The sequence below is a fragment of the Hemitrygon akajei genome, chromosome 4 (genome assembly GCF_048418815.1).
Source record: "Hemitrygon akajei chromosome 4, sHemAka1.3, whole genome shotgun sequence".
In the NCBI taxonomy this organism is placed as follows: domain Eukaryota; kingdom Metazoa; phylum Chordata; class Chondrichthyes; order Myliobatiformes; family Dasyatidae; genus Hemitrygon; species Hemitrygon akajei.
Window position 1 is genome coordinate 170,156,134 of NC_133127.1, and position 17,657 is coordinate 170,173,790.

The 17,657-nt window shown below is 43.1% G+C and overlaps 1 protein-coding gene and 1 long non-coding RNA gene across 2 annotated transcripts in view; one reads left to right on the forward strand and one right to left on the reverse strand.

The window, feature by feature from the left end:
• Positions 1 to 381: 381 nt before the first annotated feature.
• On the reverse strand, positions 382 to 8,180 carry LOC140726933 (uncharacterized). The gene is made up of 2 exons (XR_012098763.1): positions 8,059 to 8,180; positions 382 to 590 (listed from the first exon to the last, which is right to left on the reverse strand). It is a non-coding gene; the product is annotated as an uncharacterized lncRNA (long non-coding RNA).
• cog6 (component of oligomeric golgi complex 6) overlaps positions 7,960 to 17,657 on the forward strand; it is a 97,154-nt gene continuing 87,456 nt past the window's right edge. Inside the window, exon 1 of the mRNA XM_073043957.1 lies at positions 7,960 to 8,342. Within this exon, the coding sequence (XP_072900058.1) occupies positions 8,211 to 8,342 (132 nt within the window). The 5' untranslated portion in view covers positions 7,960 to 8,210. The remainder of the gene's footprint in view (positions 8,343 to 17,657) is intronic.

Below are 17,657 nucleotides of genomic sequence, written 5' to 3' on the forward strand. Positions count from 1 at the left end.
ACACTGTCATGCTAGTGTACCTTTCTCCCAAGGCTTTAATTAGATTGTAGTTTCATCGTGTCTAACAACACCTCCAGTATTATTTATTGCAGCAGTTCGGATGTGGAAGAAGGTCAGCATTGTAAATTTCTATGAGGAACCAGATTTGAATAGACAAAATAAAAGATAAATGTAGCATATGTGATTTTTGATGTATTCTCGGTACAAGAAGATTTAAGATTATGGAGAAGTGAATACTAAAATTACTTTATATTAAATAAGAGCTTAAATGAACTAGTCGCCATACAATCCTTTATCTAAAATTTAAAATCTAAAATTCCCTTATCTACTAATATCTAAGATTGCCTTTGGAAAACAGAATGATGTACCAGAGACCCTGTATAAAGTTAAAGCAATTTAATATGTTCAGTACAATATAGGGACAGATTTTTGGGAATTTACCATGTAGATACTAACTTTCTGACATCCATTGTTGTGGGACATCAGCCAATGAAGATCTCTGGAATTCAAGGAACATGATGACATCTAGTGGGTTGATCAGCCAATAAAATGGAAGAACTCTCACATCTAACCAACAAAGTAAGAATCTCCTGTTTTGGAATCAGAATGAGATTTATTATCACCGGCATGTGTTGTGAAATTTGTTAACTTAGCAGATGCAGTTCAATGCAATACATAATACATTATTTACATTTTCCAGCATTTTATAGAGACTTAAGATAAAGCACACAATTGGGATCATGGTACAAATAAAAACACTATGTGCAATAAAACGAATGTTTTTGTTATGTAAACAGTAAGGATTTCTGAAAAAAATATCTGAAGACATGCTAATCTGTCCATATTACATCACAGAGTTGGTCCAGTTAGATATCTGGTCAATGCAATGGTGGTTTTGGTCTACTCCACAGAGTGTTGATGGTGGTGAACCTGATATGAGTAATCTAGTTATTTTCAAGAGCCATTGATCAGATTTTTCTGTGTTGGGGGATTGGGTGACAGTGGAGAGTGCCACACTGTACTTCATGAGGGCTGTTAAACACATTCCAGATAACAGACTTCACTGGACATTCAGAAGCACAACTGTCCACTTTAGATGCTCTTTAATGCAGTTCTGACAAAATTCACTTGGCTGAAACACCCTTCCAAGATTCAGCTTGCTAATTCCAAACCAAATTCCAATTCCTTTTTTTTTGTTGGGGTTGTACTCATCCACATCCAGACAAATGGAGAATACTCTAACGTATTCCTGACACTTGCACCTTGGAGAAAGTGAAAATGTTCATGCAAGTCAACGGTTGAGTTGTCCCTCAGACTACCCAGCTTCTTTCCCGTTCCTGCACCCAATAGGCTAGTCCTCTTATGTCTCTGGTGAGCCCGCACCTATTCCTCACCACCACCCAAATGGAGGACTTCATGTGTTTAAGGCTGTTGATTGTAAGGAGGTATTAGTTAGATGCTTCTTGGTTCAAGATGGTTACTGTCTGGAACTGGTTTGGCACGAGCGCTGATTGCCACTCATCGGAGTCATGAAGAAGGGTCTCAGCCTGAAATGTTGACTGTTCATTTATTCCCAAAGAGGCTGCCTCTCTTGCTGAGTTCCTCCAGCATGTTAGATGTGTTACTCTCAATTTTCAGTGTCTGCAGAAACGTTTGTGTTTGTTATTTATCAATCTGTGCTCAAGTGTTGATTAGGCCTCACAGCTTGCAGACATGCACTGACTGGTTGTAAACTGAAAAAGGTTAATGAATATCCTAATGTTTGACCCTGATATGGAGGGAGGGCCACTACTGAATCAACTGAAGACCATTAGGACTTGGACACTTCCTGAGAAACTTCTGCCACCACAACTATCTTGCTTTGTGCCAGGTATGACTCCATTCAAACAACTTAATGTCTCTTTCTGAGGCATAGTGTTTTTTAGATTTTTAATAGTAAAAATGGGGTGTATGGGGTGTCTAGGGAGGGGTAGCACCTCTGGTGGGGGGCCTACCATGCCCTTTTTCAGGGCAGCTCATCCACCTTTGGTCCCCACCTGGCGCTCAGCTCTCACCTGTGGCTCCAAGTAGCTGTAACACGCGCAGTGGCCACACCCCGGTAAACCGTCTTGGCAGACGGGCCAAACCAGGTGAGGGTAGCCGACGGGTCTTCGACCCTCGGTGAGGTAGGGGATTTGTCTGTCCCAGCGTGTGAAGTCTGGCCATGGCAGATTGAGCAGAAGAGACCAATTAATGGTCCAACGGTCAAGAAGGTGGCCAGCAGGCGTTGTGGAGCGCTAAGAGCACGACAAGACACGTAGATGTCCTGGTCATCCACTGCAAGAGGTGGTGATCTCTTTAAACTCATCCGGCAGAAGGCAAAGTCAAACCACTGCTGTAACCTGCCACGTACACGATTTCCCAATATGTCAGAGCGGCGTGGAGGGAAATCGTCTGCCAACGGGAAATTCCAGATGCGACCTAACGACGATGACGACAAATAGTAAAACTAGCTGGTAATGTTCTTGTTAGTCACTTTTGAAAGATGGTCATTGATGTAATGCATGCAACTTTCAATTTGCAGACAGCCAGATCTCAAATGAAAATTGGACTTCTTTAGTGAAGTGATTGTGAAACTCATATTAGTGTGAACATCACGCTTCCTAAAAGTAACAGCACGGGATATCTTACCTCTGCCTTATTTTACCAGGGCGTTACTTTCACACCTGATCCAAAAAGTGAAGCTTTGATTCTCCTAGCACATCCTCACTATTCAATTGAATTGTTAACCGAGATTTATGCATGTCACTTGAGTGGAATTTGATTCGGAAGCCTTCTGCCTACAAGAGTGATGTTACTGAGCTACAGACCACACTGAGCAGCTGCATAAGTGAAATTAACTGAAAGGTCATCAGCCTGTTAATAATGGGCTGTCAGTTCCCTATTGCACCTCACTGAAGTTAAGTTTTACCCTGAGTATGTTTTATTTCCAACGTTTTCCCTACATTATTTCTTGACTTGGTTTACAGTCAAATATATACTCAGTGGCCACTTTAATAAGAACCCTTCTAATCAGCCAATCATGTGGCAACAACTCCGTCCATAAATGTATGCAGACATGGTCAAGAGGTTCAGTTTTTCTTCAGACCAAACATCAGAATGGGGGAAGAAAAGTGATCTATTGTGAAGAAATGTGACCGTGGAATGACTTCTGGTGCCAGACGGGGTGGTTTGAGTATCTCAGAAGCTGCTGATCTCCTGGGAGTTTCCAACAGCACCGTCTGAAGAGTTCAGAGAATAGTGCAAAAAAATTTTTTTTAATCCAGTAAGCGGCAGTTCTGTGGGCAAAAATGCCTTGTTAATGAGAGAGATCAGACGTGAATGGTTCATGTTGACAGGAAGGCGACAATAACTCAAACAACCATGCGTTACAACAGTGGGGTACAGAAGAGCATCTCTGAATGCACAACACATCAAACCTTGAAGTGGATGGGCTACAGCAGCAAAAGACCACAAACATGCACACAGTGGCCATTAGGTACAGGTGATACCCAATAAAGTGGCCACTGAGCGTAGAGACGGGTGTCCGTACAAATTCAAAATGTGCTTTACTGTTGAATTGTTGAGACCCTGTGACGGGTAGTTGAGAATTACTGATGATACTTAAAAATTCCTTGGTCTTAATTATACTTGACCATTATTGAGGATATTCCTTTGAAGTCTGCAGAAAATCAGCGTGACATCAAAAACCTTGAGAATCTCCTATAGATGTGTCGTGGAGAGTGTATTGACTGGCTGCATTGCGGTCTGCTATGGGAACACCAATCCCTTTGAATGGAAAATCCTACAAAAGGTAGTGGATTAGGCCCAGTGCTTAATGGGTAAAGGCCTCCCTACCGTTGGGCACATCTACATGAAACACTATCATAGAAAAACAGCATCCAACATAAAGATCCTCACCACCCAAGCAAAGCTCTTTTCTCATTGCTGCCATCAGGTAGAAGGTACAAGAGCCTCAGGACTTACGCCACCAGGTTCAAGAACAGTTACTACCCCTCAACCACCAGGCTCGGGAACAAAAGAGGATAATTACAGTCATCTATTGAGATGTTCCCACAACCATTTTTCTCACTTTAAGGACTTTTTATCTGGTGATTTCATGCTTTCAATATTTATAGCTATTTACTTATATTTGCATTTGCACAGTGTGTTGTCTTCTATGCTCTTGCTCTTTCATTGATCCTCTTTACAGTTCTGGTTCTATAGATTTGTTGAGTGTTCCCACAGGAAAAAGAATCTCAGGGTTGTATGAGGTGACATGTATATACTCTGATAATAAACTTTACTTTGAATTTTGAACTTTTCTGAACTTAGTGTCTCCAGAAACCCGACATAGCATCTTGTCTTGTTATATTGACGGAAAACCATCACAAATTTGCTTTGCTGCCCACTCCCTGATCCCTATCACCCAGTGTTTCATTAAAGAACGATAACAGTGACGAGCATAGGTGAAATTCATTATGGGTGACAAATGATGTAGCATTTACAGGACCAAGTGATTAATAGAGGAACTGAAGTTGTATCAATGCAGTGATTCAATCGTGGATAAGGTGACACAATCACAGATGGCATCTGTGTTAGCAGGATGTAAAATGGTGATTGTATCAGGAGAATGCAATCTATATTTCAAGTGCATTATAAAAGAATACAAGACTAATTTGTTAAAATTACATGGAATCTGGAGGAAATTCTTGAAAAACATTAGGAGCTACATGTCCCTAGGGCCTAATGGAATCTATCCCAGGGAAACAAGGGAGGAAATTGCTGGGGCATTGAAAATTATCCTTGTATCCTCTTTAGCCACAGGCAAGGTGCAGAAGACTGGAGAAAAGCCAATCTTATTCCTTTGTTTAAGAAGTGCCGCAGCGACAAACCTGGAAATTATAGAGCAGAAATTACATCAGAGGTCACAAATTTATAGGAAAAGATTCTTATGGACAGGATTTACTCACATTCCAAAATGCATGGAGTTATTAGAGATGGTCAGTGCAGGGGAGGTCTCACAAATCTGAATTAATTTTCTGAGGAAGTATCAAAATTAGTTTGTGAGAATAGGGTAGCAGATGTTGTTTATGTGGACTTTTGACTAAAGTTGAGTATAACATTTGATTAAGTCCCTCATGGTAGGCTGACCCAGAAGATTAAGTCACATAGGACCCACAGTGAGCTGGTAAATTGCCTTGGACAGAGTGTGATGGTACAGGGGTCTTATTCTGTCTGGAGGTCTGAGACCATGTTCTGCAAGGATCAGTGCTGTAAGCTATAGATATACATTAGTGCTTTGGATGAAAAGGCAAAGGTTGAGGAGCAACCTGATAGAAGGAGAGGATTAGAGGGATAGGAACCTAAAAAGGTAAGTGGGATTTGCTTAAAAGGAATCTTGGTCAGCATGCAGGAGATGGGTTGAGGGGACTGTTTCAATGTTGTGTAGATATGAATCTACATACAATTATGGGAGGAGCAGCTAGGGGAGATGGTCAGAGTCTTTTTCCTGTGTTGGAAATGACTAATACTGGAGGACATAGGTTTAAAGTGAGAGGTGAAGTTTAAAGGAGATTGCCAAGAGAGGTGATAGATGCAGATACGATTTCCAAGTTGAAGAGGCATTTAGGTAGCCACATGAACTCGCAGGAACAGAGAGATACATACAGACCTTAAACACAACAAAGTCTGCAGGTGCTGGAAATCCAGAGTAGCACACACAAAATGCTGGAGGAACTCAGCAGGTCAGGTAGCATCAATGGAAATCAATAGACACTCAACATTTTAGGCCGAGGCCCTTTTTCAGGACTGAGAAGATGCCAGAATAAAAAGGTGAAAGGAGAGGAAGGAGGCTCGATGGAGGTGATAGATGAAGCCAGATGGGAGGAAAGGTCAAGGGCTGGAGAAGAAGGAATCTGATAGGAGAGGAGAGTGAACCACAAGAGAAAGGGAGGGAGGAAGGGCCCAGGGGGAAGTAATAGGCAGGTGAGAAGAGGTGAAAGGTCAGAGTGGAGAATAGAGGAAGGGCAGGGGGGGAATTTGTTTACCAGAAGGAGAAAGTGATGTTCATGCCATTAGGTTGGAGGGTACCCAGATGGAATACAAGGTGTTGCTCCTCCACTTTGAGGGTGGCCTCATCTTTGCACAAGAGGAGGCCAAGGACTGACACGTGAAAATGGGAATTAAAATGTTTGCCCACTGCAAAGTCCCTGATGGTACAGAGGTGCCCGACAAAGTGGTCCCGCAATTTATGACGGGTCTCACCAACGTAGAGGAGGCCGCATCAGGAACATTGGACACAGTAGCTAACCCCAGCAGATTCACAGATGAAGTGTGGCCTCACCTGGAGGGACTGTTTGGGGCCCTGAATGGAGGTGAGGGAGGAGATGAATGGTCAGGTATGGCACTTGGGCCGCTTGCAAGGATAAGTGCCAGGAGGGAGATACAGACCATGTACAGACCGATGGGATTAATTTAGGTCGCATCAAAGTCAGCATAGGCCTGATCTGTCCATTCCTGTGGGGTATTGTTGTACTTTCTATGTCAGAGTTCATTTGGATCAACTGGGGGATCGCTTCGTCGAGTAACCCTGCTCGATCCACCAATAGTGGAACACCCCATTGGCCAAACATTTATGTTCCAATTCCCGTTCTGACATGTTGGTGCATGGCCTTCTCTTGTGCCAAGATAGGGCCATCTTCAGGGTGGAGAAGCAACATCTTATATTCCGTCTGGCTAGCCTCCAACCTGATGGCATTAATATCAATTTCTTCTCTGGTTTAAAAAAACAGAATCCCTCCCCTTCCCCCTTCCTCTATTCCCCACTCTGGCCTATAATTTCTCACCTACCTATCACTGCCCCTGGGTCCCGTCTTCCTTCCCTTTCTCCAATGATCTGCTCTTCTGTGCTATCAGATTCCTTGTCTCCAACGTTTACCTTTCCCACCCACTAGCTTCACCTATCACCTTGTCTACGTACCCTTATGTCCATCCTTGCTGTTTGCATCAATGACTTCTTATGGTTAAATATTGCCTTTATGTATTTATTAAAGATTACCTTTATTTAGCACGTGTACACCAAAACATACAGTGAAATGCGTTGTTTGCGTCAATGATTGACACAGTCCGAGGACGTGGACACAATTTACTAACCCTACCCTGCGCATATTTAGAATGTGGGAAGAAACAGGAGCACCCAGAGGAAACACACGTAGTTACAGGAAGAAGGTGAAAACTGTTTATAAACAGTGGTGGGAATTGAACCCCGAGCACGGCCGCTGTTAGCCGCTACTCTACCGTGCTGATCTAACACCCATTTGTTAAACAGCCATCCCCAATTTTAAGGCAACACGAGTGAATCTGCAGATGCTGGAAATAAATAAAAACACAAAATGCTGGCAGAACTCAGCAGGCCAGACAGCATCTATGACTACCTCCTCCCATAGATGCTGTCTGGCCTGCTGAGTTCTGCCAGCATTTTGTGCTTTTATTCATTCCCAATTTTACTACTTTTTGATTAATACGTTTTTGCCGAATATCTATTAAATTTGTCTGTGTCTATCCTCTATTTAGATTTCATATTTGGCAGCAGCAAAAATAATATGGGCTGATCTTTGAGTACTTTAAGCATTAATTAAAACCATTACTAGGATTGAGCGGGGACTATTTGGATATTTCTTTCAAAGACCAAGTTAGCATGATGAGCGCCTTCACTATACAAAATGGTTAAAAAAAAAGGAAGACAGAATTTTGCATTACTTAGCATCTAATTTGAAAAAAAAGTCTCTCAATAACAATAATTTGGGTTCGTGTGCATTTAATCTAGTAGAATATCCCAAGTCTGTTTACGAGGTTCTGGCAGACAAAATTTGATAGATTAGGGTCTGTTGCATTGCAGCTTTTTGAAGAGATGTATGTTGGTGGTGAGATTGCCAGTTTTTCCGATCACATTTCCTATGTAGAGAAGGGGAATCGTGCAGATAAAACAAGAAGTCACTCTTTCCGCGCGGGTCGGAGAAAGACAAGAGACAGCCTCACCCTCTCGGAACTGTTGTGCAGGCCTGCGATGCCTTGCCGACAATGGTCCCATCTCGGGGCTGGACCGGTTTCCCTTTGCGAGGCCACGGTTGTATTTGGGTGCAGGACGGTTTTCCGGTGAGGTGGCCGCGGCTCGGTTTGTGTGGAGGGCGATGACCGACGGCAGAGTGGAAGTGGCCGGCCCTGTCCCGGAGCCGGGCGCCGGCGGGGCCCCGCAGAGCAACAACAACCCGCTGGCCAGGAAGCTGAATAAAATTCTGGAGACCCGGCTGGACAACGACAAGGTGGGTGAGGCCGGTACCGGAGCACTGCCATCGGTGTAATTACCGGGGAAACGCTGCCCGAGTTTATAAAATAAAATCCTCCCCACCTTAAAGCACATCACATTTCTTTCGTAACTGCAAGTCCTGGTCACATTAAAGAGTTGTCACACTTTTTGTTTGCACCTGCGGCGTGTTGAAAATAAAATCTGCAACCAATAATCAGCCCAGTTCTTGAAAATATAGATAGTAAAAAAATTAGAAGTGAAAACAAAAAATGGTTCTTTAAAATATAGAGTAAAAAAATTAGAAGTGAAAACAAAAATGGTTCTTTAAGGCAGACAGCATTTGTGGTAAGACAAAACAGTATTTCAGGTCCTGAACCATTCGTGAAATCTGTTTTCTTCCACTGACATTGCCTAACTTGAGTATTTCAAACATTGTCTGCAGTTCATCTGTTCAGATAGATTGCTTTTGAAATTGTAATCTTCTTGAAATTGAGATCTTTGGGTTTAAAATGTTACTCCTATTCAGAAATGAACAATGTTTTGGGGGTGACTAGTTCTTTGAATAGTCACTCTTTCCCTAAATAAGACTATACCAAGGTTTTGTTAAGTTCAGGTTGAATGTGCCTGTCACAGAGTTGGTTTGGCTTTCTTGCTCCAAACGTTGGAGTACTGGCACTTCTCAGTCCTAATTACCTGCCCTATGTCATCCTGCTGAGCGAAGGTAATCTTGGCTAACTTTTCACCACCTTCAGCTGTCTCCCCTTATTGCTGCTTTGTATTAAATGCAAGGAATTTGTGATTGCTTTTAGCAATAGAATCCAGCCCTGCTTATTTAGTTTCTTCTTCCTTTGCTACCTATCTAGCAGCATGGTAATTTTGTGCTTAACGCAAGAGATAGTGATTGTTGTTGTCTGTAGGCAGTTTGTGTGTTCTCCTCCTGACTGTGAGTTTCCTGTGGGGGCTCCCGGTTTCCTCCCACATTCCAAAGAGGCTATGTTGCTGCCAGAAATGTGGCAACACCTGCAGACTGCCCCCAGCACAATCCTCACTGATCTGATTGAATGTTTTGACGTACATGTGACAAATAAGGCCAATGTCTTCTGCAGCATCACGATTCATTCTAATTCCCTACATGATCCTTCATCTCATTTTCCAAAGTGGGAAGTTCATCTCATTTTCCAGAAAGCATATGCCTTCCTAATGTTGTTCCATTTTTGTTAACTACTGCCTGACCACTTTATAAAAATAAATCCTTAAATTCTTTTACTTTACAAAGTATCACAGCATAACAATATTTTATTCCCTTTGAAAAGCTCTAATTGTGTTATTGCCTTCCAACTCTTTGGCCATCTTTGTAGTTGACTCTCTCCAATCAGGTTTTTGTCACTGCAACACATACAAAATGCTGGAGGAACTCAGCAGGCCAGGCAGCATCTATGGAAATTGAATTAAATTGGCTTTATTACTCACGTCCTTCATATACATGAGGGGAAAAATCTTTACGATATGTCTCCATTCAAATGTGCAATGTGCATTATAGTCATTTATTATAAATATTATGTAACATGTATTATGTCAATGTAACACAGTTGTGTCACCATGAATTAAGCAGCCTAACGGCCTGGTGGTAGAAGCTGTTGTTGGTCCTGGCTTTTATGCTGCGGTACTGTTCCCCGGACGGTAGCAGCTGGAATAGTTTGTGGTTACGGTGACTCAGGCCTCCAATGATCCTTCGGGCCTTTTTTACACACCTGTCTTTGTAAATGTCCTGAATAGTGGGAAGTTCACATCTACAGATGTGCTGGGCTGTCCACACCACTCTCTGCAGAGTCCTGCAATTGAGGGAAGTATAGTTCCTGTACCAGGCAGTGATGCAGCCAGACAGGATGCTCTCAATTGTGCCCCTATAGAAAGTTTTTAGAATTTGGGGGTCCAGACCAAACTTCTTCAACCATCTGAGGTGAAAGAGGCGTTGTTGTGCCTTTTTCATTACACAGCCGGTATTTACCACGTGAGATCCTCGGTGATGTTTATGCTGAGGAACTTAAAGCTGTTTACCCTCTCAACTCCAGATCCATTGATGTCTATAGGGTTAACCTGTCTCCATTCCTCCTGTAGTCCACAACCAGCTCATTTGTTTTTGCGACATTGAGGGAGAGGTTGTTTTCTTGACACCACTGTGTCAGGGTGATGACTTCTTCTTTGTAGGCTGCCTCATTTTTATTTGAAATTAGGCCAATCAGTGTAGCATCATCAACAAATTTAATTAGCAGATTGGAGCTGTGGGTGGTGACAGTCATGGGTATACAGAGAGTAAAGGAGGGGGCCTTGTACACAGTCCTGAGGGGCACAGTCAACATTTTGGGATGAAACCCTTCGGCAGGGCTGAAAAAAAAGCTGAGGAGTAGATTTGAAAGGTGGAGGGAGGGAAGAGAGAAACACCAGGTGATAGGTGAAACTTGGAGGGGAAGGGATGAAGCAAAGAGCTGGGATGTTGATTGGTGAGAGACAGAAGGCCATGAAAGAAGGAAGAAGTGGGGGAGCACCAGAGGGAGGTGATGGGCTGGCAAGGAGATAACATGACAGAGGGACAAAGGGATGGGAAATGATAGGAGCATTACTGGAAGTTCGAGAAATCAATGTTCGTGTCATCAGGTTGGAGGCTACCCAAACGGAATATAAGGCGTGGTTCCTCCAACCGAAGTGTGCCCTCAGCACGACAGTGGAGGAGGCCATGGATGGACATATTGAAATGGGAAGTGGAATTAAAATGGGTGGCCACCGGGAGATCCTGCTTGTTCTGGCGGACGGAGCATAGATGTTTGGTGAAGCGGTGTCCCAATCTATGTCGGGTCTCACTGATATACAAGAGGCCACACCAGGAGCACCAGCAGACTCACAGGTGAAATTTTGCTGCACCTGGAAGGACCGTGTGGGGCCCTGAATGGTAGGGAGGGAGGAGGTGTAGGGGCAGGTGAAGTGCTTGTTCTGTTTGCAAGGATAAATGCCAGGAGGGAGAATAGTGGGAAGGGATGAATAGACAAGGGAGTCGTGTAGGGAGCAATCCCTGCGGAAAACAGAGTGGTGGGGGGGTGGGATCCAGTTGGAGGTGGTGGAAGTTTCGGAGAATTATGTGCTGGATGCGGAGGCTGGTGGGGTGGTAGGTGAGGGCAAGAGAAACCCTATCCCTGTTAGCATGGAGGGAGGATGGGGTAAGAACAGACATGTGTGAAATGGAAGAGATGCGGTTGAGGGCAGCATTGGTGGTGGAGGAAGGGAAGCCCCTTTCTTTGAAAAAGGAGGACATCTCCTTCATTCTAGAATGAAAAACCTCACCTGAGAGCAGATGCAGTGGAGACAGAGGAATTGAGAGAAGGGGATGGTGTTTTTACAAGTAGCATGGTCAAGCAAGTTATATTCCAGGTAGCTGTGAGAGTCTGTTTGGTTTATAATAGAGATCAATTGATAAGCTGTCTCTGGAGATGTAGACAGTGAGATCGAGAAAGGGAAGGGAAGTGTCGGAAATGGACCAGGTGAATTTGAGGGCCCGGTGGAAGTTGGGGACAAGGTGGATGAAGTTCAGCGCAGGTGCAGGAAGCAGCACTAATGCAGTCATTGATGTAGCATATGAAAAGTGTGCAACGCTCACCAGTGTAGGCTTGGAACGTAGACTATTCCATGTCGCTGACAAACAGGCAGGCATAGCTGGGACCCCATGTGAGTACCCATGGCTACACCTTTTGCTGGAAGGAAGTGAGAGGAGCCAAAGGAGTGAGAAGAAGTTCCACTAGGCAGAGCAGAGTGGTGGTGGAGGGGAGCTGGTTGGGCTGGTGTCCAGAAAGAAACGGAGAGTTTTGAAGCCTTCCTGGTGGGGGATGGAGGTGTATAGGAACTGGACGTCCATAGTGAAAATAGGATGATGGGGACCAGGGAACCTGAAATCCTTAAAAAATCAAGAGCGTGTGAGGTGTCACGGATGAAGATGGGGTGAAACTGTACCGGGGGGATAAAACAGAGTCGAGGTATGTATGAGTTCAATGGGGCAGGAACAAGCTGAATGAGTGGGTCTACCTGGACAGGCAGGTTTGTGGATCATGATCAGAGTTTATTTATTTGTTTATCGATACAGTGTGAACAGGCTCTTCCTGCCCAACAAGCCACCCATCAATTCACCTAGTTAACACTAGCCTAATCTCAGGCTAATTTACAGTGACCAATTAACCCACTAACTAGTACGTCTTTGGACTGTGGGAGGAAACTGGAGCACCCAGAGGAAACCCATACTTAAGAACTTTTTAAAAGCTATTATTAATGCTTTTTGAGAGGGTGATTTTAGATGCATATCATATTTTTACTGAGTTAAGTATTGTATGTAATTAGTTTTGCTACAATAAGTGTATGGGACATTGGAAAAAATGTTGAATTTCCCCATGGGGATGAATAAAGTATCTATCTATCTTATAGATTATATGCAATTGAACTCTGAACTCTGACGCACCGAGCTGAAATAGCGTCGCATTAACCACTATGCTACTGTGGTGTCCACCACAACCGCTATGCTACCATGGTTTTATTTCTAGTACTTGTGCTCCCTTAAATACTTGTGATTTTTCAACACCTAAACAGTGCCCTTGGTGAAGTCACTTGCAGACGTGGGATTAGTTTCCACATGTTGATGATTTCACAATCGACTTATATCTACTCTTTTATCTCTTTTATTACGTGAATTTTGCAGTTCCTTTTAGGAGATGTGAGATTCTGGCAGGAGTCACAATCTTCTATAGTTAATCATGAGCAACATTAGCGTCAGTTTCTGCATAATACGCTTAATATAATTGTTTGAATCAGTCTCAGGGGGCACTGACTTTCGATTCTAAACCTTTCAATTCTAAGTTGAGTAGTTTACTCTTCCCCTTTCTTCCTCATATTGCCTCCTGGTTCTTTGGGATCTGGAATTTGAAATTCTTTGTCCTATATGCTTTGCCTTTTATGGCATGGCTTTCACTATCTCAAGAGCTTTCTTACCCTGACATCTCGTCCTCCCCTGTGTACTCTAATCTTTAAGTTTGGCTTTTTGTGTGTTCCATTGCTACATTAAGGAAATTATGGAGACACCAATTTTTTCCACACACCTTTTGGCACTCTATCCTCTTAAAGATATCTGTTAAAAACTGTTAGACTATTTCTATAACCTCTGCTGAAACATCTTTTGGCTTGTTTTGTTTTTCTGTGTATATTTTGGTATAGTTTTTCTTACTTGTAGACAACAAAAAGCAAAGAAAAGAAAGCCTACAGTTATCCCTGGCTATAGGAGTTAGAGATTGGCAGATTACTGATGTTGTTCCATTGTTTAACGAGGCAGGAAAGAATAAGATTCAAGATTGTTTAATGTCATTTCCAGTACACAAATGTAAAGGAAAATGAAATAATTTGTACCGTGGATTTGCAGCAAAAAAATACAGTAAGATAAAGAACACAATATTAAAACACACAATAAATATAAGTATCTAAGATAGCTTAGATTCTATGTCCATAAAGTGATGCTAGGCACAAGTGATGCTTGTACATCGGTGACTTTGACAGGAAATGATAAAGGTTGGTGGGGTGGGTTAGTGAGTGGAGGTGTTGATCAACCTTACTGCATAGGGAGATTAACTGTTTATGAGTCTGGTGGCAGTGTAATCATAGATCAGTTGCTTTACTTTCAGTGGACAGTAAATTATTGGAATCTTTTCTCAAGGACATATTGATTTACTAATTGATATTTTTGGAGCCAGTAACAAGGAAGGGCATTGGGAGCATAGTAGATAACGTGGTGGTCGACGAAGTTAGCTCACATTTAAATTATAACACAGTAACACACACAAAATGCTGGAGGTGCTCAGCAGGTCTGGCAGCATCTACCAAAAGGAATAAATAGTCAACGTTTCAGGTCAAGACCCTTCATCGGGACTGGAAAGGAAGGGAGAATAAGGTGGGGGGAGGGGGCAGTGTACAGTCCAGAAGGTGATAGGTAAAGCCAGGTGAGAGGGAAGATGGGAGGGTAGGGGAGAGGGAATGAAGTGAGAAGGGGGGAGGTGAAAGATGGAAAAGATAATGGATGAAAAAGAAGGAATCTGAGAGGAGAGTACACCATGGGAGGAGGAGGGGCACCAGAGGGAGGTGATGGGGAGGTGAGGAGATGAGAAGGGTACAAGGGGACCCAGGATTGGGAGTGGGAAAAAGAGAGAAGGGGTAGGGGTAGAAATTACCAGAAGTAAGAAAAATCAATGTTCATGCCGTCATGTTGGAGGCTACCCAGATTCAATATGAAATGTTGTTCTCCAGCCTGAGAATAGCCTCTTTGTGGTAGCAGAGGAGGTCATGGACTGACACATCAGATTGGGAAGTAGAATTAAAATGGGTGGCCGCCAGGAAATCCTGCCTGTTGGAAAGTCCATCTCCCACCCCCCATCCTCATCACATTCTACAGGGGTTGTATTGGGAGCATCCTGAGCAGCTGCATCACTGTCTGGTTCGGAAATTGCACCATCTCAGATCGCAAGACCCTGCGGTGGATAGTGAGGTCAGCTGAGAAGATCATCGGGGTCTCTCTTCCTGCCATCACAGACGTTTACACTACACGCTGCATCCGCAAAGGAAACGGCGTTATGAAGGATCCCACGCACCTCTCATACAAAGTCTTCTCCCCCTTGCTGTCTGGGAAAAGGCTCCGAAGCATTCGGGCTCTCACGACCGGACTATGTAACAGTTTCTTCCCCCAAGCTATCAGACTCCTCAATACCCAGAGCCTGGACTGACACCTTGCCCTATTGTCCCATTTATTATTTATTGTATTGCCTGCACTGTTTTGTGCAGTTTATGCAGTCCTGGGTGGGTCTGTAGTCTAGTGTAGTTGTTTTTTTTGGTTTTTTTACGTATTTCAGTCTAGTTTTTGTACTGTGTCATGTAACACCATGGTCCTGAAAAATGTTGTCTCATTTTCACTATGTACTGTACATAGCTGTTATGGTCGAAATGACAATAAAAGTGACTTGACTTGACTTGTGGACAAAGTGAAGGTGCTCCCAATTTTCACCGAGTCTCGCCAGTGCAGAGAAGGCTGCACCAGGAGCACTGGATACAGTAGATGACCCTGACCGACTTACAGGTGAAGTGTTGCCTCACTGAGAAGGACTGTTTGGGGCCCTCAATGGTGGTGAAGGGGAAACTGGAACACTTGTCCTGCTGCAGGGGTAGCTGTCAAGAGGAAGATCATTGGGAAAGTACGGATGGACAAGGGAGTCAGGGAGAGAGTGATCCCTATGGAGAGTGTTGGGGGGTGTGGGGAGGAGAGGGAAAGATGTGTTTAGGGTAGAATCTGTTGAAGATGGTGGAAGTTATGGAGAATGATATGCTGGATGTGGAGGCTTGTGGAGGTAGTAGGTTAGTACGTGGGGAACTCTGTCCCCGCTATGGTGGTGGGAAGATGGAGTGAGGGTGGATGTTGGGGAAGTGAGGAGAGCATCAATGGTAGAGGAAGTGATACCCGATTCTTTGAAGAAGGGGACATTTCAGATATTCTGGAATGGAAAGTCTCATCCTGAGAACAGATGCAGTGCAGATGGAAGAACTCAGAAAAAGGAATAACATTTTTACAGGTGACAGGATGGGAAGAGCTATGGTCAAGATAGACATGAGAGTCAGTAAGTTTATAAAAGATTTCAGTAGACAGTGTGTCTTCAGAGATTGCAAGCAGGACAAGAGGTATCAGAGATGGACCAAGTGAATTTGAGGGCAGGGTGGAAGTTGGAGGCAAAGTTGATTGAAATAATGATATAGTCTGCATGGATTTTAGCAAGACTTGTGACATAGTTCTGCCATTATAGGCTGGTCAAATAAACAGAAGTACATAGAGTTCAAGAGTGTGTAACAAGTTGCATCTAAAATTGGTAGCAGGAGAAGGGTAATGATAGAAAAATGTTATTATGACCATTTGGTCTGCACAAAAGCTAATATAAAATGTTTTTTTGTGTTTTTATTCATGTTTTGAATTTTGGTGTTGAATTGACTGATTTTCTGTACGATTAGATATTATCTATGTTAATACCATGACACACATTTACCTCACTTTTTTCTATTTGTTAAATAATACCTTTGTCAATTTTCCACTGAACCCAGTGAGTTTAAAGGGACTGTGGGAAATGGCTCCCATGTAAGTTCATTTATTGTTGTCACCGTGAAAAATTATCTTTTGCATCTTACGCATACAGGTCATTTCATCATATCTGTACATTGAGGTAATACAAGGGAAAACATTAACAGATTGCAGACTGAAGCATTACAGTTACCAAGAAAGTGCAGTGCACATAAACAATAAGGTGCAAGGCCATAACAAAATTGGTTGTGAGGTCAAGAGTCCATGTTATTGTTAGATAGATAGATAGATAGATAGATACTTTATTCATCCCCTTGGGGAAATTCAACTTTTTTCCAATGTCCCATACACTTCTTGTAGCAAAACTAATTACAGTTCTAGGGCACTGTTCACTAGTCATACAACAGTGGATAGAAGCTGAACTTGAGTTTGGTGGTTCATACTTTAGGCTTTTGTATCTCCTGGCTGATGGGAGAGGGAAAAAGAGAGAAAGTTAGGATTGGGTGGGGTCTCTGATTATGTTGGCTGCTTTACTGAGGCAGCAAGAAGTGTAGACAGAAGGAAGGCTGGTTTCTGGGATGCTTCTATGGAGCATTTATTAAAAATAAACTGAAGGTCAAATGGGGCATCCCAAACTTCTTTATCCTTCTGAGGAAATAGAGGTGCTGATGAGCTTTTTTAACCATTGAAACCATAGAACATTACAGCACAGAAACAGACCTTTTGGCCCTTCTTGACTGTGCCGAAGCATTTTTCTGCGAAGTCCCACTGAGCTGCACCTGGACCATATCCGTCCATACCCCTCTCATCCATGTACCTGTCCAAGTTTTTCTTAAATGTTAAAAGTGAGCCTGCATTTACCATTTCATCTGGCAGCTCATTCCACACTCCTACCACTCTGTGTGTGAAGAAACCCCCCCCCCCCAATTCCCTTTAAACTTTTTCCCCCTTCACCCCTAATCCATGTCCTCTGGTTTTTTTTTCTCCCCTAGCCTCAGTGGAAAAGCCTGCTTGCATTCACTCTATCTATACCCATCATAATCTTATATACTTCTATCAAATCTCCCCTCATTCTTGTATGCTCTGGGGAATAAAGTCCTAACCTATTCAACCTTTCTCTGTAGCTCAGTTTCTCAAGTCCTGACAACATCCTTGTAAACCTTCTCTGCACTCTTTCAACCTTATTAATATCCT